General features: G+C 43.4%; 1 protein-coding gene and 1 long non-coding RNA gene across 2 annotated transcripts in view; both read right to left on the bottom strand.

The window, feature by feature from the left end:
- Positions 1-11,782, bottom strand: part of BST1 (bone marrow stromal cell antigen 1) — a 40,503-nt gene extending 28,721 nt beyond the window's left edge. Inside the window, exons 1-3 of the mRNA XM_036240288.1 lie at positions 11,598-11,782; positions 9,868-9,994; positions 2,475-2,610 (exon numbers count right to left, since the gene is read on the bottom strand). Coding sequence (XP_036096181.1) covers positions 2,475-2,610; positions 9,868-9,994; positions 11,598-11,782 — 448 coding nt within the window. The remainder of the gene's footprint in view (positions 1-2,474; positions 2,611-9,867; positions 9,995-11,597) is intronic.
- Positions 11,783-19,276: 7,494 nt separating this feature from the next.
- LOC118639961 lies at positions 19,277-25,246 on the bottom strand. Its single transcript, XR_004961315.1, has 4 exons — positions 25,122-25,246; positions 21,912-22,072; positions 21,120-21,261; positions 19,277-19,725 (listed from the first exon to the last, which is right to left on the bottom strand). It is a non-coding gene; the product is annotated as an uncharacterized LOC118639961 (long non-coding RNA).
- Positions 25,247-25,594: the final 348 nt, after the last annotated feature.

The raw sequence follows: 25,594 nt of genomic DNA, 5'->3' as shown, positions 1-25,594 counted from the left end.
CAGCTATCTATAAATTCAGGGGTAATCTGCTAGAATAGCTCACAGAACTCAGGAAACACCTTGTTTACGATGATTGGTTTATTATAAAGGATACAACTCAGAAACAACCAAATGGAAGGCAGTGCATAGACAGCTATGGAGGGTGGGTGCTCCACCAATCTGGGTGCCCCACCATCCAAGAATCTCTCTGAACCCCATCCTTTAGGGCAGCAGTTCTCAACCTGTGGGTCGCAACCCCTTTGGGGGTCAAACGACCCTTTCACAGGGGTCACTTAAGACATAACAGTAGCAAAACTACAGTTATGAAGTAGCAACAAAAACAATTTTAAGGTTGGGGGTCCCCACAACATGAGGAGCTGTATTAAAGGGCTGCGGCGTTAGGAAGCTTGAGAGCCACTGCTCTCGGGGGTTTTATGAAGGTTTCATGATGAGGAGTGGTTGATTAAATCATTGCCTGTTGGTGATCAATAACCTCCAGCCCCTCCCTCCTTCCCAGAGAACAGAGGGTGGGGCTGAAAGTTCCAACTCTCTAATCATGCCTGGGTCTTTCTGGTGACCAGCCCTCCACTTGAAGCTACCTAAGGGCCTCCAACCATCGGTCATCTCATCGTCATACAAAAGAACTTTCAGTACTTCTCACATCCTAAGGGTTTTAGGGGCCGTGTGCCAGGACCTGGGGGGACCAATGTTTATTTTGCATTATACCACACTCTTCCTCCCTTCACACTCTTCCCATCACATCTCTCTGCCATTCCCCCCATCCTCTACAGGAAAATCAAACTGGGGCCTCCTGCTCACTAGTCACTCCCTGGTCCTTCGGAAGAACAGCCAAGTCCATTGACCAGTACCCTGCAGCGTGTCCCCTCTCACAGTGACAGCCAGAGTCCTGGCAATTGTGGTGCACCTGCCCTCTAGCCTCTCAGCCTGCTACTTTCTCTTTACTTACTGCCCTGTTTGCTGCTGCTTAAATATGCCAGACACAGTCCCACCTCAGGGCCTTTGCACATGCTGTTCCCTCTGTCAGGAAATGCTCTTCCTCATCTCCTTTGGGTCTTTGCTCAAATATCGGCTTCTCCGTGAGGCTTTCCCGGGGCCTCTGCGACACTGCAACCCCTCCCCACTCTCCTCCCCAGCTCAGCACTTCCCATCCTCTGCCCCTGCTTTGTTTTTCTCTGAAGGCCTTGTAATCTTATGGAAGACTCTATATTATCTGCCTGTCTATTGCCTTACTGCCCCCTCTAATGTAAAGATGAGTATTATGTTCCTGGTTGGTTCTCTGCCGTGTCCCCAGGGCCTAGGAGAGGAGAGCCCGGTGCACAGTGGGTAATCTAAGACTTCTGGTTGGATGGATGGAAAATAAACCGAATGGAGTAAAATAAACCCAACTGAGCTTAGGTGAACATTTAAAGTGACTCTAGTACCCAGGGAAAAGAATCACCAGCTTTTGAGAACGGAGGACCTTCCCCCACCTCCTTTCCCTGCTGGTCTTGCTCCTGCTCATCCTCCAAGACTCACCCAGCCGGATGCCCTGGTCTAGGCTGGTGTCTCTCTGCCCCTCAGTGCCCAGCCCTTCCTGTACCAGAGCACAGGGCCATGGGGAAAAGGTCTCTCACAAGCCGTAAGTTCTCTGAGGGTGGGCACACTTGACTGCCGGCTCCTAGCGTGGGAGTTGGATGAATGGGGAGAGTCGTCACTACCAACAGTCAGTGCTCCTGACTTTAACTTTCACTGTGATTGTAATCTCGGAATCTGTGCTGGAGCCCTGGAGTGCTATGTCAGAGCCCGGGCCTCAGACCGGCAGAGGAGGGCTGGATCCTGGCCGCTCCCTCTTCAAGTGAGATAAGCTCCCCTAGCCTCAGTTTCCCCTTCTGGAAAATGAGGAGAGTGAGGCCAGATTGTTCAGGGTTGGGAGGATGTGCTCTGGAGTCAGACTGTCTGACTCTGCTGCTTACGAGCTGTGCATCCCTGAGCGAGTTTCTTGACGTGGCTGGGCCTCAACTTTCTCATTTGCCAAAATACGGATTTCAATCGAACCTATCCCAGGAGGCCACCTCAGGGATTCAATTAGTTAATGCATGTAAAATGCTTAGAATGCACCTACCAAAAGATAAATGCTGCCCAGCCGGTGTGGCTCAGTGGATCGAGCGTCGTCCCATGGACCGAGAGGTCCCAGTTTGATTCCCAGTCAGGGCACATGCCCTGGTTGCAGGCTTGATCCCCAGTGCGGGGTGTGCAGGAGGCAGCCAATTTGATGTTTCTATCTCTCTCTCCCTTCCTCTCTCTCTCAAAAAAAATCAATAAAAAATATTTTAAAAAATAAGTGTTATCTGTTATTGTTATTATAACCACTTACTTCAGAGGACTGGTAGAGGGGGATAAATGAGGTAAATGCATAGGAAAGCATTTAGCATGAATGGCAAATGCATAGTAAACTAGAACTCTGCTTTATCTTGTCCATTTTGTGGGAGTCTTACCAGAGCCGTTCTGCTGCCGACACCAGCTCAGGAGAGCCCCCATCCTGCCGTACAGAACATCATGCAGGGGCATCAGGCGGAGGCCGTTCTCTGCATAGCTGATCACAAGGTACTGGTTATTTTCCCAGAACAGAGACTAAGGTAAAGAAAACACAACATCAACATATCAAATGAAATCAAGACACATTTTTATTCAGGCACAATATCATCAAGCAAAGTCAGGCAACCCAGACTCGCCTCACAACAAATGCACTTTCCTCTCTTGGTCTTCATTTACCAACCCAGGGAGTGCCATGGTCTCTCTTCCTTTTGGTCCAAAGGATTGTGCCAAAGTTAGTGCAATCTTTCCCCGGTAGCACAATGTAGTGTGTGTCTGTGTGTGTGAATGAAGATCTCTGGATTTAAAAGAAGATCAAAGGGAATGGGTTTGTGATACACTAGATAGGTGGTCTGGACCAAGGCGTGTACTCTCCCTGTGCCTCAGTTTCTACATCTGAAAAGTGGGGAGCATGAGCCCTTTCTCTTATTCCACAGATGTGTTCAGGATGATATGCAATATATTACTTTTATATTATACTTGATATTCCCTGTAGCCAAGCCCCTTGTGATTTTAATGTCCCTGGTATTTTGGGCAGCTAAAGTTAGCTAATTTATTTCCTGATTAGGCCTCTGTTCATGCTGACCGCTCTCTTGTTCCCATGAATGTAGTCCTAGGTTGCTGAGGTGGTGTCTCTTTGTTAAGCAGGAGGGGATGACTTTAGGGTCATGAGGAGGGTTTTGGAGTTTATCTTGCAGAAGGAAAGACTGTCTCCAAAGTAGCTGTGACCAGTTGCTGCCATCCAGAAGTCTGGCTGCACAAAATGTGATCTGTGACTAAAGAAACACAGACTTCTCTCAGTTCCCTGGAACTACCCTGCTCTGCTGCCCAGCTGCACGGAGACACCTTACTGTGCTTTTGGGAGGAGATGGACTGAAGAGATGTTGCTGTCCCGGCCACTTGGGACAAATCGAATAAAACTCGATATCCTGTCTCCGGTGTCTCAATGTTTGGACTCCTGCTGCAGCGGGTACACAGCCTGGATGTTGGAAGATGATTCTGCGATATTCTTACTATACATTCATAGTCTTTTGACCCAGCATTTCCACTTATGGATATGTATCCAAAGAAACCCACAACACTAATTCAAAAAGCTACATGCACCCCTGTGTCCACTGCAGCATTATTTACAACAGTCAGGATTTGGAAACAGCCCAGAGGCCATCAGTAGATGAATGGATAAAGAAAACGTGGTGCATGGAACAACTGATTAAAAATCTGTGACAACATGGTTGGACCTAAAGGCTGTTATGTTAACTGAACTAAGACAGACAGAGAAAGACAAATACCATATGATTTCATTTATATGTAGACTCTAAAGAATACTATAAATGAGCAAACAAGACAGAAACAGACTCACTGATACAGAGAACAGACTGGTGGTTGACAGATGAAAGGGGGTGCTAGGAACTGGATGAAAAAGATGAAGGGATTAAGAAGTACAAATCGGTCGTGGCTACGAGTCACATGTCAAGGACAGCGTAGGGAATAGAGTCGGTAATGTTGTGGGTATTGGAAATATCAAGGGATCACTTTGTAAAGTACATAACTGTCTAACCACTATGCTGGACACCTGAAACTAATATAGAATAATATTATGTCAACTATAATTGAAAAATAAAAATTTTAAAATAAAATTATACTGTTTTCACATAATAATAAGACAAATAGCCCTAGCTGGTTTGACTCATTGTTTAGAGTGTCAGCCGGAGGACTGAAGGGTCTTAGGTTCAATTCCCAGTCAAGGGCACGTACTTGGATTTCGAGTTCGATCTCCAGCCCTGGTTGGGGTTACACAGGAGGTAACCAATTGATGTATGTCTCTCACATTGATATTACTCTCTCTTTCTCTCTCTCCCACTTCCTTCCTTCCACTCTATCTAAAATCAATGGAAAAATATCCTTGATTGAGGATGGACAAAACAAACAAACAAATGAAAATAAGACAAACAGCAATGCCTTGTTCGCTCATGGTCGCATCAGATCCTCAGTAGTCCCGGGGTCTCTGCCTGGACTGGAAGCTCCCCGACGGCAGGGCTGATCTGCCCCGTTGCATCCTCAGCCCTTAGCACAATGCCCGGCACATTGAAGTGGCTCAGTAAGTATGTCCTGAGTTCATCAACCAGAACCAGAATCAATGAGAAAGGAGAACATGTATGGCTCCTCTTTTTATTGACAGAGAAGCAGCAAACTCTGTTTCAAACCATATTTAAAAATCATGTTTTTGATCTATTATATCTCTGAACCTCCTGGCTCCATTTACCTCCTTTACAAAGGGGGAAACATCAGTGTTAAGATGTTTTTCATTTGTAAACATCAATGTTACCTGATTTTACAATTTAAAAATCAAGTTAAGACTTATGTCAGAGGAATAAATACGCTCTCCAACAGTCTTTAAACTCGAGGTACTGTTCTAAGAAAACATTGTATGCCGATTTCCTTGATTATCTTCTCCTTTAAAAAACATACATGTTTAATTTTATGTATTGTCATTTAAAGCTTGATTTTATAAAACACAAAAAGACATTTTTAAGAGTTCTGTGTCACCGGAATTTAAACAGTAGAAATAGTGATTAATTATTAATCTTTGTAAGTGTAAATTATATACATTAAAATCTAATCATTGGAGATCTTTTTCAATATGGAAACTAAACAAATGAAATAAATGGCAAATGGACCTTATAGCAAGATTTTGTGATTGTGGATCATCAGTTGCTTTAGGACCTAAACAAAGATTCCGAATATTCAGATTTCTTTTGATGTGTTTCCTATTTACCTATATCCCAAGTCAAGCTGCTTGAGCAGAAGGTCTGACTTAGAAAGGCACTTAGCTTTCTAGCAAAAGTTTTTTCATCTATAGCTACCACCTTCAAAGCAACTGACATTACAGTGCTGATGTAATCTGCTGGCTCCCTCCTGAACAGTGCGCAGAAAATGATGTCAACCTAAGGGAAAGTCAAACAGGTATCAAAAACGGAACAATCATGCACAGTCTCATCAAGTATGTTTAGTTTCCCCCATCTAAAATCTAATCAGTGGAATAAAACGTGAACTATCGACTTCCGGCCAAGATGGCGGGTAGGTAACCGCGGTATCGCGTCCTCCCACAACCACATCCAAGTTACAACTAAACTACAGAACAACCATCATTCAAAACCGCCTGAAATCAAGCTGAATGGAAGTCCTACAGCTACGGAATTAAAGCAGCTGCATTGAGACTGGGAGGAGGGGCAGAGGCGCGAGGGCCGGTGGCGCGACGAGCTGGTCCCACACCCACGTCTGGCGGATAAAAATCAGGAGGCTCTCGCGGCTGGGAAGGTCCTTCCTGAGGACTGAGGGGTCCCCGTCCCACACCAGGTGCCCCGCTCAGGGTTCCAGTGCCAGGAAGAGAGTCCCCATAATTTCTGGCTGGAAAAACCAGCGGGAACAGAGGCTCAGGGAGGCTGATGCGGCTGGAGCCCCAGGCAGCTCCTTAAAGGGCCCGCGCACGGACTTAGCGGACTCTCTCCCTCTGAGCTTGGAGGGGAGGCAGCTCAGGGGCGCCAGAGACATACAGGGAAGAAGTGAGCTGTTTGGCACTGGAGCGAGGGCTGGAGAGGGGGCTTTCTCGGGGACAAACGTGCTGTCAGAGGCCTTTGTTCCTTTGGTGAGCCCTTCCCTGGGGCGGCAGACAGTTTCCATATCTGAGACTCCAGCAACCTGGCTCACACTGGTAGCCCCGCCCTGGTGACTCCCTGAGGCCCCGCCCCGCCCCGCCCCACCCCACCCCACCCAACTTTTAGGCCCACCCAAGCTGTTGCCACTTGCTTAACCATAGGATTGGCCTGTCTTGGATCCTGCTTCAGGTTTTTCCTAAATTCTTTCAAACAAGCAGCATCTGGTCTCAGCTAGCCCCATAACGCTCGTTAAGTAATACACAGAAACAAACACAGGGAGGCAGCCACAATGAGGAGACAAAGAAACAGGTCCCAAATGAAAGAACAGACAAAACCCCAAGAAAATAACTAAGTGAAATGGAGATAAACAACCTAACAGATGCTGAGTTCAAAATACTGCTTATAAGGATGCTCAATGAACTTAGTGAGAACCTCAGTGAACTTAGTGAGGGCCTCAAGAGCATAAAAAAGGACCAATCAGAAATGATCGATGCACAGTTAGAAACAAAGGAGACTTTAACTGAAATAAAAAATGATTTACAAAGATTCAATAGTAGAGTACGTAAATCCAAGAAGCAAACCATCGATTTGGAATATAAGGAAGCAAAAAACGCCCAATCAGAACAGCAAAAAGAAAAAAGAATCCAACAAAATGAGGATAGCATAAGGAGCCTCTGGGACAACTTCAAGCGTGCCAACTTTCTCATCTTGGGGGTGCCAGAAGGAGAAGAGAGAGAACAAGAAATCGAAAGCCTGTTTGAAACAATAATGGCAGAAAACTTTCCTAACTTGGTGAAGGAAACAGACATACAAGTCCAGGAAGCACAGAGAGTCCCAAACAAGATGAACCCCAAGAGGCCCACACCAAGACACATCATCATCAAAATGCAAAAGGTTCAAGACAAAGAGAGAATTTTAAAAGCAGCAAGAGAAAGGCAGCTAGTTACCTACAAGGGAGTTCCCATAAGGCTGTCAGCTGATTTCTCAAAAGAAACTTTGCAGGCCAGAGGGAGTGGCAAGAAATATTCAGAGTGATGAAAAGCAAGAACCTACAACCAAGTTACTCTATCCTGCAAAGCTGTCATTTAGAATCGATGGCCATATAAAGACTTTCCCAGACAAGAAAAAGTTAAAGGAGTTCATCACCACCAAACCATTATTATGTGAAATGATGAAGGGTCTTTTTGAAGAAAAAGATAAAATATATGAACAAACAAAATGGCAATGAATACATATCTATCAACGATGGACTCTACAAACAAAATGAACAGGAAGAACAGAAACATTCTCATAGATACAGAGAACATTTTGTTGGTTGCCAGATGGGAGGGGGGTTGGGGGAATGGGTGAAAAGGGTGAAGGGATTAAGAAATACAAATTCATAGCTAGACTGACAAACCTCAAAGGGAAAGGGGTGGGGGGGGGTGGGAAGAAATAAACCAAAGAACTTATATGCATAACCAGTGGACACAGACAATAGTGTGGGTAAAGGTGGGAGGGGGGCGGGAGTGGGGAGGAGGGGGGTCAATGGAAAAATCTGAAACATCTGTAATACATTCTACATTCAACAATAAAGATTAAAAAAATAAAATCAATAAAGAAAAAAACATTTTTAAATAAAAAATAAAAATCAATAATAAAAAAACAAAAACGTGAACTATCTATCGTAGGCTTGGCTTCAGGAAACACACTTGAGGACTCCATGACGGTTCTCGGCTCCTCTCCGGCCAGGGACAGGGTTTTGTCGGCCGCCACGCTGTTTACTTCGTGGATCGTTGTAGCGAAGAAAGGCAGACAGACTTGCTCAGACTGGTAATGAACTGTGGCCCCGAATCTTCCCACTTTCCAGGTACAACCACATCTTTGTATAGGTCAGCAGGGACTGAAATGTCACCGTAGCTGTGATCTGCCTGATCACTGAGCCATTTCCTCTTGGACGGCTTTCTGAGACTTCTCTGGGTACACTGTCTTCTTTGGTAGTCCTGTTACACCCAGTGTCAAACTGCCAGCTTTCAAGGACCTTACCACCTTGACATTCAAGATGACAGTTTCTTTTTTTTTTTTTTTTTTTTTTATCCTCACCCGAGGACATTTTTCCATTTTTTGTTCAGGTAGAGCGGGAGGGAGAGAGAGGAACAGAGAGAGAGAGAGAAACATCGATGTGAAAGGGACACATCGAGTGGCTGCCACCCGCACAACCGACCAGGGCCGGGGACAAACTGCAACCGAGGTACGCGCCCTTAGCGGGAACCGAACCCGGGTCTCTCAGGACCGCAGGCCGACGCTCTAACCGCTGAGCCAAACCGGCCAGGGCGAGATGACAGTTTCTTAATTGAACTCTTGTACAACCAGTCTTTTGTTTCACCCCGTGATTTAGGTAACTCATAATTAAGGTTTAGTGATTGCAAGCGAGGTGAGTCCACATTCCAAACTTGAGTAAAGGTTTCAGATGGGCCCGGTCAGTGTGGCTCAGTGGTTGAGCATTAACCCATGCACCAAGAGGTCGCCTAGTTAGACATGCCCTAATCAGGGCATGTCTCCTGGTTAGGACACATGCCTGGGTTGTGGGTCCGATCCCCAGTGGGGGGCATGCAGGAGGCAGCCAATCAATGTTCTCTCTCATCGACATTTCTATCTCTCTCTCCCTCTCCCTTCCTCTCTCTATAACATCAATAAAGAAAAACAATTTTTAAAAAAGGTTTCAGCTCGGCCCTGGCCGGTTTGGCTCAGCGGCTAGAGCGTCGGCCTGTGGTTCAGAGAGACCCGGGTTCGGTTCCCGCTAAGGGCACATACCTCGGTTGCAGTTTGCCCCGGTCCAGGTTGTGTTGTGCGGGTGGCAGCCACTCGATGTGTCCCTTTCACGTCGATGTTTCTCTCTCTCTCTCTCTCTCCCCCTCCCACTCTATCTGAACAAAAAAATGAAAAAATGTCCTCAGGTGAGGATTTAAAAAAAAAAAAAAAGGTTTCAGCTGGTAATTTGTCACACTGATATAAAATGATGTTGATGCCAAATGAGCAGAACTTGGTCACGGTTTTGGTGCTCCCGTGCAGGGTGATGCCCTGCTCTGTGGGGTGCTGCCCCGCCATGGCCAGGCCCAGAGCCCCAGTGCCGCCCACCTACACACCGAGGCGACTGCACAGGCGAGCGCAGGGCTCTGCGGCCGCTCCCCACCGCTGGTTTCAAAAGTAACCTCACTTATTTTCATTATATCAGAACTCAGAGTGCAAACAGAATACAGATATGTGGTATTCTTACATTAGTACTGAATAGATACAACCTTAGGGCCCATCAAAAGAAGAAATTGGTATTCTGGGAGGCTACTTGATGTTGAGCGCTTTCTGAATTAGTCAAGGTTCAGGCCATTGGGGTGGAGGGTACTCAGAATTGGCCCAGGGTGGAGACTCAGCGGGGAAAACGTAACAACTCCCTGATGTGCTTGTGTCTCCTGCACTGACTTGTTGACCTGGGAAGCTTCCTTCTGCTCAGACAGGCAGGAGGCCCGGGATCGCTGGTGGAGATAAAGCCACCTTCCCCCCCAAGGGACTCCACAGCACCAACCTGCTGTTTCAGTGACACTCAAGACAGCTAATCTCACACCTCCAAAAAGACAGAGAGCCATGTTGGGCGGGTCTGAGTTACCTTATTTCTGGGAATGGAATGCCTGGAGAGGTTTATGTAAAGGTCGTAGTCGGAGGGTAACACAGAGCAGGGGTCCTTGTCCAGCACCGTTTGAAAGGCTTCCCAGATGGCTGTGCAGTTCTTGTCCCTGTGCGAAGAGCAAGTTTATACAAGAAAAAACCACATCACAATGTGACATCTTTCTATTTCTCTCCAAGTACACCAAGAGCTGTCCAAGCATTCTGTCTCTGCCCAAGTAGCATACTAAAAAGACAGGATATTGTCATAGCTCATGTCTTAACCCCACTTCTGGAGGGGACAAGAAATAACTCAGGGGATGAGTCAAGAAATCTAACAGCAGAAGTGTCTCTAGAACGTACCACACAACTGTTTCAGAGCTAAGGAGTACCATCTCGCCCCAGGCTCACAGAAAAGGCACTAAGTTAGCAGGTGACAATTCTTATAAGCTTCTTCCCTTAGATCATGAGGCCCATTGCATGGTGAGGTCGGCCACGGCGCAGGACCTTGCAAAACCAAGAGTGAGCACCAAGTGCTGAGAAAGTCCGTTGCACCACCTGGTCAGGCAGAAAGTATGACCTACAGTGCCAGTCACAGCACCTGATGTCCATCCTAGCTTCCCCAAAACATTTTCCACTGCACTTGTAACTTTAAAAGAACTTTTTTCTTTATTGATTTTAGAGAGAGTAGGAGAGAGAGATAGAAACATATGGCTGCCTCCTGTGTGCCCCCCACTGGAGATCGGGCCCACAACCTGGGCATGTGCTCTGACCGGGAATCAAACCAGCGACCTCTTGGTGCAGGGGTCGACGTTCAACCACTGAGCCACACTGGCTGGGATGCACTTGTAACTTTTTATTTCTCCTGTTGGGTGGTAACATGGGTGTGCCTTGCATATTCTCTGCTTTTCTTTTCTTTTATTGCCTGAAATGTGTCACTTTAAAAACAATGGCACAAGCCTTGGCCAGTTTGGCTCAGCGGTTAGAGCATCAGCCCGCAGACCAGAGAGTCTCAGGTTTGGTTCCTGCTAAGGGCACATACCTCAGTTACAGTTTGTCCCCGGCCCTGGTTGGGGTCATGTGGGTGGCAACCACTCAATGTGTCTCTCTCACATCTATGTTTCTCTCTCTGTTCCTTCCTCTCTCCCTCCCGCTATATCTGAAGATAACTACAAAAGTGTCCTCTGGTGAGGATAAAAACAACAAAACAACTGGCACCAGAAAGGGACTTTATGAAAACAGAAAAAGTAGGTCCAAAGAAGGAACAAAAATAAGTAAGCACAGTGCTGGCAAAAGAGGATCAAACTTTAAAAAGTCCTCTAGATTAGATCTGAAATTTGAATTCCCAAAGGAACTGGATGGTGGCTGTTCTGGGTCTGCCATTCAAACTCAGCTCTCCCTAATGCTGCTCACCTCTAGATCGCCCCCACGTATGCTCCTTCATTTATACAAACACACACACACACACTCACACACACCTCACCTTCAGACCCTACACACAGACCCGCTCACCCCTGGATTCCCCACCTTTGCTTCCCTGACCTTCAGAACCCCAACTCTACCCCCAGAAGCACCCATGTCAAGACCCCTTACTTCCTCCACTTCCCTGACCCTTAGACCCCATTCCGTCCTGCCCACCTCCCCTCCCCTTCCTCGCCCCACACACCTGTCTCCCCTTCGCCCTCCTAGCCCTCTCCCTTCTGCGCGCCCAAGCCCGCCGCCTGCAGATCTCACCGCAGCTGGGGGTTCAGCAGCTCGAGGTACTCCGCACAGTAGCCCAGGAAGATGCGCTGCAGTTGCGGGGTGGTGCCAGGGCCGCTCCACTGGGCGCCCGCAGTGCCCGCGGAGCCCGACGCCAGCAGCAGCAGCAGCAGCGCGGCGAGCGACAGCCCGGACGGTGCGCACCGCTGGGCAGCCATCGCGGAACTTTGGAGAGCTCCTGGACTTGCCTCCCCTTTATGCAACAAGGCGCCCCACCCCCCACTCCACCCCAGCTGGCCTGGGCACAGCTGATCCAGTTGTTTCTCTGAGTCTCTGCTTAGGCATTTTAGTTTGCCGGTTCTGTTCACACCACGTATCTGTACCTAGATAAGGACTTACGTTTAGGATCCCCGTCCTGAGTCCCCGCTTTGCTTTTCTGGGACACCGTTTAAAATAACCTACAGTTAAGCTCTCGAAAAGTCAGTGACCAAGCACGGAATAGGTGTTTGCTACGGTGTTCTCCGCTCCTGCTGGCTCTTGGCCAAAACCAGCAGAGGTGCCTCCTGTTGGCTGCACCGAATAGGTATTTGCTACCCTGTTCGCCTCCTACGCGCTCTTGGCCAAACCGCCCGCCCCCCGCTGGCATCTGTAAGTAATAAATCCTTCCTTTTCTTCTTTTGTGTGTGTGTACGGAATGGCCCCTTCAATCCAAAGGACCCAGTGGGCTTCACTTTCCCAAAGCGGCAGCTGGATGCTGAGAGATCTGCCGCCGCAGGTCACGTTAGTCCTGTAGGTGGCTCCTGCCTCCTCATTCAGCTGCTCATACTTTGCATCATCTTCATTCAATACAGCACCTGCTATGCTTGGCAACACACCCTCTCTCCTTTTCTGTCTTCCTTTCTGCTTCAGTTCCAGGGCTGAGTTGGGACATAACCAAGGACAGGACACCTGCTCTGTGCAAAGTTTGGCCTCCTGAGCCAAGGAGGGAGCCCCAAAACAGGGAGGTTGGAGAACAAGAGGGCAGAGCTCAGTCAGCAGAGGGAAAATTTTTCTGGCCCCAAACTATGCCCACTGTGACAGACAACCTCTTTTCCACTGGCCAATGATGGGGGTTGTTTGTTTTCAGGAAATAATAACTACCAAAACTAATGTTTATTGAGCTGTTCTATGTGCCCAGAATTAATTTACTTTTCACAGCGTCATCCGAGCTAGGTTTGTAATCTATATTTAACAGATGAAGAAATCCAGGGAAGTCAAGTAACTTGTTGAGGTCACCATCTCCCTTCTGAACCGATGTGCAATCCTAGAGACAATCAGTGTAGACAGGCAGGATGCCAGGATTAAAGAATGCCAGGGAGAGGGCCGAGCTCTCAATTTTCAGTGATGACAGCTAGGAATTCTGAGTGTCCAGCAGGCATTTGACTAACATGGGAGCTGGTTGCAGGGTAGGTCTGCGGGGTTCTAAAACAGCTTATTTGAATCTCTTGTTTTCTGTTTTGTTTTTTTTTTTTCTTTATTTTTATTGTTGACACCATTACAGATGTCCCTGTTTCCCCTACCTTTGCCAGCCCCCCCACCCCCACCCCACCTCTGGCACTCTCCACACTGTTGTCTGTGTCTATGGGTTATGCATATATGTTCTTTGACTCTCCCTTCACCTTCTTTCATCCAGTACCCCCTTCCCCCCACAACAGCTGTCAATCTGTTCCATGCTTCCCCACATTCTCCTGTCCGGCGCCCCCCTAGCTCAAGTTCATATTCTAAGAATAAGCATTTTTAATTCTTTCAACAGTTTTTTCCTGGTATTTACTCCCACATTTCTAAATAGCATGCCCATATACTGTTTCTCGATGTTTCTACCTTGGATGTTATTCTAGTATGAAAAGGAAATTTTATCTTGAACCCCACACATCCTCAAAAGGCATCCCTCTGGCCCTGGCTGGTTTTGCTCAGTGGTTAGAGCATTGGCCTGTGGTCCAGAGAGACCCGGGTTCGGTTCCCACTAAGGGCACGTACCTCAGTTGCAGTTTGTCCCCAGCCCTGGTTAGGTCATGTGGGTGGCAGCCACTCGATGTGTCCCTTTCACATCAATGTTTCTCTCTCTCTCTTCCACTCCCACTCTGTCTGAACAAAAAATGGAAAAATGTCCTCTGGTGAGGATTAAAAAAAAAAAAAAAAAGGCATCCCTCTGTACCCCTCATCTCAATAGAATTATATCATCAGCTTTAAGTCAATAATCAGCATTTACGTGATTGACTTTATATTATTCATGACTGAGCATATATTATTCTATGTTTACATTTTCTTTCTTGTAAACTTCATGCTTACCCTAAGGGTAGTAATTATCTCTTTTTCCCTACCCCCTGACTTGTTTGTTTGCTTTGATGTTCAATGTAATGATTATGATCAAATTCTCAGTAAGACATGTAAACCTCTCCATGCATTGAAATGGTAGTGTATGTATGATTTCCTTCTCTTTGTCTCTGTCTCTCCTTCCCTCCCTCCCTCTTTGTTAGTTTCTTGGAAATATCCTTCCTAGAGCTGTCCAGTTTACTGTCACAGTCTGAGATGGTTCCTCTCTTGACTTGCTGCATAGTTGTCATCCTGGTAGCCTCCTTCCCCTCACTCCTGGGTTGATCTCCTGTTTTCTAGATCCTGTTTCTTCCTCTTTCTTTGTACGTTTTGCAACAGCCTCTTGAAATGCCATAGGAGTTAAGTTTTTTGAGACTATGTGTGTGTGTGTGTATGTATGTATATATATATATATATATATATATATATATATATATATATATATTAAAAAAAAAAAAAACCTTGCCTTTCTTAAATTCATTTCAAATGTGCATTCTAACACAGTAGGATGGCTACAGTGAGAAGGCCGACGATACTAAGTGTCGGCAAAGATGAGCTTCCCACTCTGCCAAAAGCATGTGGAGCAATTGGAACTTTACTTTGCTGATAGGAGTCTAAATTACTGCAACCACTTTGGAAAACACTTTGGCTATATCTTTTAAGGTTGTCCATATACTTAAGCTATGGTTCAGAATTTCCATTTCTAGGTATGTGTGTATATATTCACCAGACATATGTTCTAGAATATTAGCAGGCCCAAACTGTGAAGCCATCAAATGCCCATCCAGAGTAAAATGAATCAACCAGTTGAGGTGTATTTATAGAATGTGGAACCCTATAAAACAAGAACAAATGAACTATAGCTACTCTGAATAATGTAGATGAATCTCACAAATAGAATGTTAACCTATGGAAACCAGACACTGAAGAGAATATATTGTATTATTCTACTGGTTTAAAATATAAAAATAGGCAAAACTAATCTATGTTGTTAGAAGTCCTGTTAATGGGTGGTCTTGGTGGGGAGGGGACATGGGGGCTTCTGGGTGATGGCAGTGCTGTTTCTTGATCTGGGTGTGGCTACATGTGTGTGTCCCATTTCTGTAAACGGAGCTGTCAGCTCTTCAAGGGCAGAGAGAATATCTTCTGCCTGTTTTTATCCTCAGTGTCCGGGTCACAGGACACGGGACAGCCATTGGCACACTCTTCACCGAATAAACAAATCTACCTGCAAATGCTACCAAAAAAAAAAAAATTTGAGACTTTTACATAATAATGCAAAATGTTAATCATACTTGATTAAGAATTTGGTTGGGAAGAATTTTAAGTTGGCAATCATTTTCCCACAGAATTCTGAAGGTAGTGCTCTATTGTTTTCTGCTGTGTTACTGTTGAAAAATCTGAAGTCATTTTCCTAATCCTGTCTATTTGACCCTTTTCTGCTCTTAGGGATTTTTTAGAATTTCTTTTTATCTTCAAGAGTATGAAATTTCAGAGATGAACTTGGGGATGAGTATTTCCATTCATTATGCTGACAGCTGCAGCAAGGATGTTTCCAAGAAAAAAGGGAGACGACTGTTACCTCTAAGGTAAGCAAGGAGTTTAAGAAAGGAAACATAATCATAGAATACTATAAGCTCAGCCATGAATAATATTCACAGGTCATAACAATGTAAGTGCTGATTACTGATTTAAAGCTTGTATCAAAAAAAAAAAAATTAGAATAAACTCAGAAACAAGAAAAAGAAACACCCAAATTTTAACATGGGCAAAATAGTTGAAAGGTTACCAAAGAAGATATTCTACTACTAGGTATTTACCAAAGGAAAAATAAAAATATGTCTACCCAAAGGTTTATACATAAAATGTTCATAGCCGCTTAATTCATAATAACCCCTAAATAATTTAAATGTCCAGAGCAAGAGAAGAATAAACAAATTGCAATAGTTATACAACACAACTCAGCAATACAAAGGAACAAACGGCTGATACAATGAAGAATATATATACTGAATGAAAGAAGCTAGACATAAATATCATTCTCCTTATATGAAGTTCTAGAAGGAATAGAATGCTGACATACACAGTTGGGGAAAAAGTTTTCAGATGGAATCAATACCCTAAGCAAATGCAGAATAATGGATAAAGTGTGGGGCTTCTGAAAAAGGTCAAACGTTTCTTTTGACTGGTAAAGATGGTGCAGATTGAGACTTGACAGGAAAGATAGAGTCCTATTTTAAAGACCTTGAAAACAATACTAATCTAGCCCTGGCCAGTTTGGCTCAGCGGTTAGAGCGTTGGCCTGCGGTCTGGAGAGACCCGGGTTCAGTTCCCGCTAAGGGCACGTACCTCGGTTGCAGTTTGTCCCCGGCCCTGGTTGGGTCGTGTGGGTGGCGACCACTCGATGTGTCCCTTTCACATTGATATTTCTCTCTCTTTCTCTCTCTCTCTCTCTCTCTCTCTCTCTCTCTCTCTCCCTCCCACTCTATCTGAACAAAATATCGAAAAATGTCCTTGAATGAGGATAAAAAAGAAAAAAAAAAAAAAAAAAAAAGAAAACAATACTAATCTAGACTTTGTTCTCTTGAACATTAAGAGCTTTTAGTAATTCTTCCTTATTGAAAACTTGGCCTCTTTCGTTCGTTGGAATTCTTGGTTGCTAGAGGATGAAGTAAGAGGTCTCAGAACAGCATGTGTCATAGTGTCCTCACAATGAATGTCTTGGATACTTAGCATCATCTTTTTCCTCCTGTGTTCATTTTCTGTTGTGGTAGGCTGAGTAATGCCCCCACAAAGATGTCCATGTCCTCGTCCCCTGGAACCCATGAATATACTACCTTACATAGTAAGAGGGACTTTGCAAATGTGATTGTTAAGGATCTTGAGATGGAGATTATGATGGACTGTCTGGATGGGTCCACTGTAATCATAAGGGTCCTTATGAAGAGGGAAATGGATGGATCAGAGACAGAGAGAAAGCAATGTAATGATAGAAAGTACAGAAGGTTACAGCATTCAAGTACACAGAGGGCTCTTTGAAGAGGGTGTGTGACTCATGGGTCCTCTCAGCTATCTCAGCAGAAGCCAAAAACAGATGAGATTATTCAGGGAAGATCTGTGGAGTAGCCTCTTTTCTGACAGAGTGAATCTCTGTGCCCCACAAAGTGTTTGAGAATGTTATACCAACAGAAACATTTTCCAGTTGGATTAGAAAGGACCAAAGACAAAACCGAAAGGCTATCTGACTCCCCAAATTCTACAGGCAGAAACACAGGCTGGTAAAACTACTCAGTGACAGATGTGCTACTCTTCATGAAAAAGGGTAAGTTCAAGGGTGGAGTCACGGGTCCAGAGGGCAGAGGTATGAACCACTTAAAAGTTATTCCCAAGCTTTGAAACTTAATGGTTTGTTCAGGTGGACTTTAAAAGTGATGGCTGGTAACTCCTTTTTGCCTTTTATTTTCTCCCTTGTTAATGGGAATGGCTGCCACTTTTATCACTATACCTGTCCCACCACCGTATTTCTGGAGCACAGACTTGCTTTCTAGTTTCTCAGTTCCACAAAGAGGATTTTCTCCAGAATGGGTTATACCCAGAACTGCACCCATATCTAATTTAGATATGAGATTTAGGACTTTGGAGCTGATAAGACACATTCTGAGATTTGGACTTGAATTAATGCTATAATAGGCTGAAACTTCGGGGGACCTTGGGATGAATTTCTCATGTGAGATAGATGGATATGAGTCTTTGAGAGCCAGTGGACAGACTATGGTAGGCTGAACAATGGTCTCCCATCCCAGCTCCAATATGCAGCAGCCTTACATAGTAAAGGGGATTTTGCAGAACTGACATATTCTGACAGAAAGACTAAGGCCTCTATTTGTTACTAAGAAAGCAGCCAGATCAGCACTGTGTATCAATTCCCCATGCCCCAAGTCCCAGAGCATCACATTATGGGCCATGTAGTAGGAGACCCCAGGGTTTCACGGAATTGCTGGTACATCTTGCCATTCTCTCCTGAAGAGAAAGTACTCATTACTCCTGGAATACAAGCAAACATCTCTGGGGAGGTAGGAAAGGGCTCTATCTGTACTTCCCTGAGAAGTCTCTCGGGAAAGAGATGTCTCTAGCTTCACTATCCTGGAATAACTCCTTATACGAACATTCTTAACTTAGATGCAAATACTTTCAGAGAACCCAGACTTTGCAGAAATGTGAGCTACTTATGAAGAACTGTCTTCCAACACTTTATTTTAAGCACCAAAAAGGGGGCAGGGGATCTATTACTTTTAATAGAATAGAAAATCTGAAAAATCAAATACTGTAATAATGCTAGGCTGATGGAAAGGAATTGCTAATCTATATGATTTTAGAGAAAGACCATGCCAAAAGAAACATAACCCAATAGGATCAAGGAATAAGTAAAAGGCAGAAGGTAAAATTGATTTGAGGAAGACATATTAAGCAATATATGTTCCTTAATTATCAGCAACAATGTAAAAAAAAGCAACATCAATCAGTGCATTTATGGATGCTTATAGATATTATCTGACAAGATGAAATTTTTAAATGTGAAAAAAAAAAAAGGTAAAGAAATTTGCCACACATTTAATACTTATTCCTGGGAATATTACCCCATAATAGATTTTAGATATTAATTCATTTGCTTATCAAATCTATTCTGAATACTCACTCACTCTGCAAGGAGCATATAAGATGGATATGATCTCTGCTGCCAAGGAGCATTCATTCCAGGGTGGCAGATGGACAGAACTAGTAATCAAGTAAGTAAAAATATCACAAATTTTATGCTACAAAGAAATAAAGGGAAGAATAATGGACGATGCATCCAGACCAAGGCGGTTAGGGACACCCTCTTTGGGGAAGTAACATTTAATTCAATCTGTTCTCGAAACATCCGAGTGAATCTGCTAAACCCTAATTCAGATCATGTCTGTCCTCTAGGTAGCCCTCCCACTGCTTTCCATTTCACTTACAACAATCCCCGCGGCCCTGTAATGGCCTACAGAGCCCTTTATGATTTGGTCCCCAAATAGGTTCCTGACCTCCTTATTCCTCTTCCTATAACACTTATGATCTTCTAGATATTATAAAGCCTATTTATTTATTGTCTCTCTCCTTGCCAGAACATTAGCTACTAGAGAATGATCTTTGTTTTCTTCATTCTGTATCCCAAATGTGTCTAGCATAGTTCCTGACCTCTAAATGTTCATTACATTTTTGTTCAATAAACATAAAAATTACATATGCTTTAATTAACAGCATAACAAAAATAGAAGCATAACAAAGTTATCACATAAAATTATATATTAACATTTAAATACAACATAGAAAAATATCACAAAATAAGAAACAGAGAAACCGAAACCAGGCGAGATTTTTTTAACGTGATGCGTGTGCCGGCCTGTTCACAAGCTCGTTCCAGTCTGGAACACAAGAGGATAATGCTACCCGAAGATCTGCTGCACCTTCGATCCACTTCCTTCCTTCGTTTCTACCTGGGTCAAGACCGAAAACCCTCGTTCACACAAACTAGTTGTTGTGAATGGTAATAATAGTAGGATACTCTTTCTACTCAGCAAAGGAAAGTCTTCCTTTATCTTAATCCAAAATGCTGATAAACTTAATGTTTCATAATCATTCTTCAATGTACATGAGCAACTGAGCTGCCGTAATTCACTCTCTTCTTCAGGGACCAAGTTGAACTCTACTATTGATTCTGGGTTTCGAAAAGCGAATGGATCTTTTACCCAACGGTTTTCTTTTAATGTTTCAAATTTCTCTTCTGGAAAGAAATGATTAAAAGTTTGAGTTAGAGAGGTGAAATGCAATAATATCTCTAATTTTACTTCTTTCAAATCAGTTTCATTAATAATATTCTCTTCAATATGTTCCAAAAATCTTGGAAACATGTAGTAGCTAGGCTGACTGCTTTTAAGCCTTGCTTGCCATAACAATAACGTCTTTTGGAATCCTTGGATACATTCAACATGTTGGAATATATCGCCGTTTTTCCCCCGTAGTTTTAAACTCAGTTCATTAAGAATGCCAAAAATATCAGTTAAGTATGCCAGTTTCATTACCCAAATGTCATCTTCAAAAATACTTGCCAAATGAGATTTCTTTTTAATGAGAAAAATGTGAATCTCATTCCTGAGTTCATAAACCCTGCTTGGTATTTTCCCTTGAGACAACCAACGAACTTTGGTATGATACAGTAAGTGGGTATAATTACTTCCAATCTCCGAACATAATGTTTCGAGAAGTCGGCTATTTAGTGAGCTTCCTTTAATAAAATTAACAACTTCCACTGCTCTTTTCAATACTTCCATGAGATTCTGTGGAATTTCTCTGGATGCTAAAGCTTCGCGATGTATAAAACAATGATTCCACACAGCACCATAATTAGTAACTTCTAGCAATTTTTTAATGACTCGCCTATGTTTTCCAGTTATGTTTGCTGTTCCGTCACTTGTAATTCCTTTGCAGTTCTTCCAGTTTAATTTGTATCGACCAACAATGCACTTTTCTAATTCTGTAAAAATGTCTAATCCACTTAGGTGTGAGATTAGATGTAAACAACACAGAAAATCCTCCGTGAAATCACCTTGCCACGCGTATCTGACATAAATGAAAAGTGTTGTGCAGCTGCCAATATCAGTGCTCTCGTCAAGCTGGATGGCAAAATCCACACCAGACTGTAACCGCGACATAAGCACTACTTCTAAATGTTCTACAATAGCATAAATTCGAAGACATATTGTGTTATCACTAGGGATAGCTTTTAATTTGTCAGTTGATTTATCATCAAAAATTGTCCGCACTATATCCAAACATGCTGGAAGAATAATTTTTTCAGCATTTGTGTGAGCCATTTTCTCTTTTGCCACACGATAATGCAACCAAATATGATGATATTAAGGCTTTCTCACTGACAGAACTAAGAAACTGTGCTGATAACTTTGTGTCTTTTTTCTTTCTTTGAAAATATTCATGAGGTTTAGCAATAAGTTCAGCATGCGGTGTTTCTAAGTGCCTTTTTAATTTTGAAGGTTTTAAGCTTTCATTTGCAAGAATATTGTAACAAATAACATATTGTGGTCTGTCATTTTCAAAGGGTTTTTCACATTTGATAAAACCGTATTTTAAATAATCTTCATTATATCATCTTACGCTTACTTTTTTCTTTTTGAAATGTGGCTCAAATGAAGTGGAACTTTGCAAATTAGAGTCAATATTTTTCTCAAGATTGTTGCTATTCATATTTCCAGATCCAACAGTTGAACATGCTTCTGTGTATTTCACTTCATTATTCCTCTTCCTTTTAAAAAATAAATGACCCACTTTAAAAACAATTTTGATTAAAATGTTGTAATTATCACAAACTCAAATATACATATGTGTGTGTGTGTGTGTGTGTGTGTGTGTGTGTGTGTATCTCTCCGAGATAACATCTTTTAAAAAAAAATGCAGTTTGCAACTGAATCTCGATCAAACACCTCAGCCTTCACATCTAGTTGCAAGTCATGGTAATATAAAACCAGACTGCATGTTTACCTTGATATTATGAAAACCACACAAGACACCAGTGGACAAATGACTGAAAAACCATTTCTTAGCCAATAAACATTCTATTCATCATATCCCCTCCATCAAATATCTTTTCACATGTTGAAACTGACCTTAGTATTCCTTGCAATATGCATAATTCTGACAAAGGATTTAAGGAAAGCACTCCGATAGTTTACATTTTATTTTGTCTTAAAAAAAAAATGTTCATCATGATTACAGAATTGATTTCATGACCTACTACTAATGGGTCACACACATAATGTGCAAAACACTGATACAGAGACATTTTCCACTGTTGTGTTGACAGCTTGAGTATGTCTGTTTGACAACCAAAGAAACTAGCTGATCTGTTAGACTAAAGGCTGGTACAGGAACTATTTTGAAATGAAAGATGTATACCTTAGATTGTCATTCCTGATGTTTTTTTGTTGAGAGAGTTTTTAAGAGTGCCAGTTATGGTCTGATTTAGTGAGGCTCCAATGAGGTTTTCATGGCTAGGTCAACTATCAGGTTGGAGCTGGTGATATATTTTTAGTACTTTCTTGGAATGCATCCTTGACCTGGGAATAAGAAAAGAGACGTGACATTAGAGCATTACAATACAGAGCAATATTACTGTCAGCTATGAAGACCTTTACAATATCCAAGGTCATGGGTGCTGAAGCAAAGTCTTTTCATCGCTCTGTTACATAGGCTTAGGCCTATTTCCGTAAGGCAAACCACCTCAACATAGAAAAATGATGTCAGTAAAACCTGGAAGTTGGCATCAGAAGTTGCAAAGTATACTGACAAAGCTGAATAGAGCAAGCCATGATGGAGTAGAGCTCCTTCACCACATACAGTTGTCCCTCAGTATCCGTTGGGCATTGGTTTCAGGATCTCCCACAGACACCAAAATCCATGGATGCTAAAGTCCTTTAAATAAAATAGCATAATATTTGCATTTAACCTGTATTTGCATTATAGGCTACAGCAGGGCGTGCCTACTATCACTTCATTCATGTAGCTTGAGCATAGTGCACTAATATTTAAGATGTGTGCATTGTCCTGGCCGGCTTGGCTCAGTGGTTAGAGTGTCAGCCCGCGGACCAGAAAGACCCGAGTTTGGTTCCTGCTAAGGGCACATACCTTGGTTGCGGTTCGTCCCCTGCCCCAGTTGGGGTTGTGCGGGTGGTGGCCAGTTGATGTGTCTCTCTCATATTAATGTTTCTCTTTCTTCCTTCCTCCCTCTCTCCCTCCTGCTCTATCTGAAGATAAATGCAAAAAGTGTCCTTGAGTGAGGATTAAAAAAAAAAAATGTGTGCATGGAGGGTGATTGTTGTGGATATAGAACCATACTTCAGAGCAATGATGCTCTTTAATCAGCAGTGCATATAGTTTAGGCATCCTTTAGGAGAAAATTCCAATTAAGGTGACCAAATGCTTGTAGTTGAAAGTTTCTTACATATCAAGGTGCTTTAATACAGTCATATAATATGATTTCAGGTGCTTTAATGCAGTCATAATATGGTTTCAGGTTACTGATTTTCCCCTAATGAATCTTTTTATCTACCTATAATAGTGCTTATCATATGGTAGCTACTCAATAAATGTATTTGAAAGAATAAGAGAATAAATAACACCTGGAGTAAACCATACAATGTACATTCTATTTTTATCAGTCAGCGAAAAGTATGTTATTGAACTCTATTTGGACAATTTAATAATATGTAAGACAAAGGCTAGTAAAATATAGTCTTTAAAATAGAATCATCAAACATATCTATTTCCAAATAAACAGCTTATAATGTTACGTAGTAGAGACAATGGTCTTATAAGAACATAAATGTCAATTATATTTAGGCTTAGTTTGTAAAGCTTAACACCTAAATCTACCTGAAAATAAGAAACTCACATAAAATAACTATCTCAGTTATATTACTATAGATATGGGCTACTTATATTTTTAAACAAAACAATTGTCTCCTAATCATTCTGTTCTTTGATATTTTTACTATTCCTATTTCAATCCAGTCCTCCTTGTAAGTATATAATTGGCTATGCTTCTACCTGTTGTATTCAAAAAGTAGTCTTAAAGGGCTCACTCTCCTCAATCAAACAATTCACCTACAGTAACAGCAGAGTTAGTGTATTAGGGTATAGACCTGGTAGATGTGGGGATGAAAGCATGAGGAATTCCTTTTCTAACTGAAATAGGATGCAAGGTATCAGCTAAATAGGAGGCAGGAGAAAATGTTGCAAGTTCGGTAGAAGGTATGAAATAGTTGTCTAGGAAAGAGCTACCAGGAACTAGGAAATTGTTTCAGAATTTTAAGTGAGTCTGCATGAGTGACTTACATATTTAATGCAATGATCATTATTGTTATGAGGCTAGATAGGAGGTATTAATTACCTGCCACTAATTTTTACCTCTTAGACATATCTCCATGGTGCTAAAAATATTATCGTCTAAAAATACAGCTCTGACACATTTTCTCATAATTCAAAAACCTCTAATGGCTCTGAGCTAGTGTAATTGCCTCAGATAATCTCCTTTACGTCTAAGCCTCATCCTATCTTTCCAAGTTTCTGCTTCATTATGTATCTTCATACAATTCTACACATTAAACTCTAAGACTATGGTAGTTCTTGAAATACCTCATGCACTTTCACTTACTTCTGCTTTTGCTCTGTCTAGTACTCCCTTTGCCTGGAATACTCTTCTTGCCTTCTTAAATAATCTGAAATCCTATTTATTATTTAGGATTTAACTCAAATGCCAGAGCATTCATCCATTCAATTAATAGTTAAGTACTTATCATGTCTCAGGCACCGGGATATAAAGCAAGAAAACGAACAGTGATATATCCATACAAGGGAATACCTGTTCAGCTGTTGCAATGAATAAAGTAAAGTTACAGAACACTGGCAAATTTTAAAAAGCAGTACGTAAAAGAAAGCTGCAAAAGGATATATACATTACTAATTGTTAAAATTATGCAAAACAGCATTATATATGTAATTAAAAATTAAAACATAACGGTGCTTGGGAGGGTGGTTACCTTGGGCAAACGGGAACAGAATGAGATTGGGTGTTCAAGGACATTTATTTCTCCAGTTGGGTGGCAAGCGCACACGCAGTGTAGTTTCAGTTCTACCTTTGCCAGTCAAAAATATTCTATTTTTTAAAAGTATGTATAGGCTTGATTCCCTCCTGAAGGCACTGCAAACCTCTCTCTTAACCAATAACTGACAATCACTTCTCTCTCTTGCACCCCCGGTTCCCGTATTGTCACACGCACACATTCGTACACAGACCGAGGAGTGGGAGCTTCCAGGCGTGCGCTTTAAGTCGACCCGATTGTAACCCTCTCCCCAGGAGACTCCCCAGGGCTCCCTCCAATCCTCTGGGAAGCCAACTATCCCTTTAAGACCTCCAGCCTGACCTTTCCAGCCGGCCCCAGAAGGTCGCCCCTCAGATCCCGGATTGCTGCCCTCTTCCCCCGGATTGCTGTCCATTCATCCTTTGAGCAAAACCTGGATGTGTCTCCCCGCCCAACGAACCCTGGAATGTCTCCCCTTGGGGGACCGCGGTCCCTTCTCATCAGAGGTTGCCCTTCTTCCTCTCACCTCCAGCCCGGCTCCGCGAACCTCGCGTCCCGCCCGCCGGTCGACGATTCGGCTCGCTCCCCATTCCCTGCGCAGAACCACTTCCGGCCTAGCCTCCGCTCCCACAGATATCCCACTTGGAGCCGGAAGAGGGCTTTCTGCGCAAGCGGCTTTCTGCGCAAGCGCGAAGCCGAGGGCCCGTTCGGCTTTCTCGCCTTCCCGACGCTCTCGTGTCCGTCCAGAGCTCCGTCCTACTCTCGCGTGAAGTCTTTGAAACCGCTGGCGGTAACCACAGCGGCTGCCGGGGGTCTGGGGAGTTGGAGACTTCGTGCGGTGGTCTGTGGGCCCAGCCGCAGCCGGGCGCAGGCAGGGCTCGTCCCCGCGGAGTCGCGCCACCACGGGGGCAGAGAAGAGGCTGCTGCCCATTACGGAGGCCGTCCAGCGGGCGCAGCAGCCACGCCGAAAGCAGGCGAAGCTGGTGGGGGGCCGAGCCG

This window comes from Molossus molossus, unplaced genomic scaffold (genome assembly GCF_014108415.1).
Source record: "Molossus molossus isolate mMolMol1 unplaced genomic scaffold, mMolMol1.p scaffold_m16_p_1, whole genome shotgun sequence".
Lineage (NCBI taxonomy): Eukaryota > Metazoa > Chordata > Mammalia > Chiroptera > Molossidae > Molossus > Molossus molossus.
This window is presented reverse-complemented; position numbering and strand designations above follow the sequence as displayed.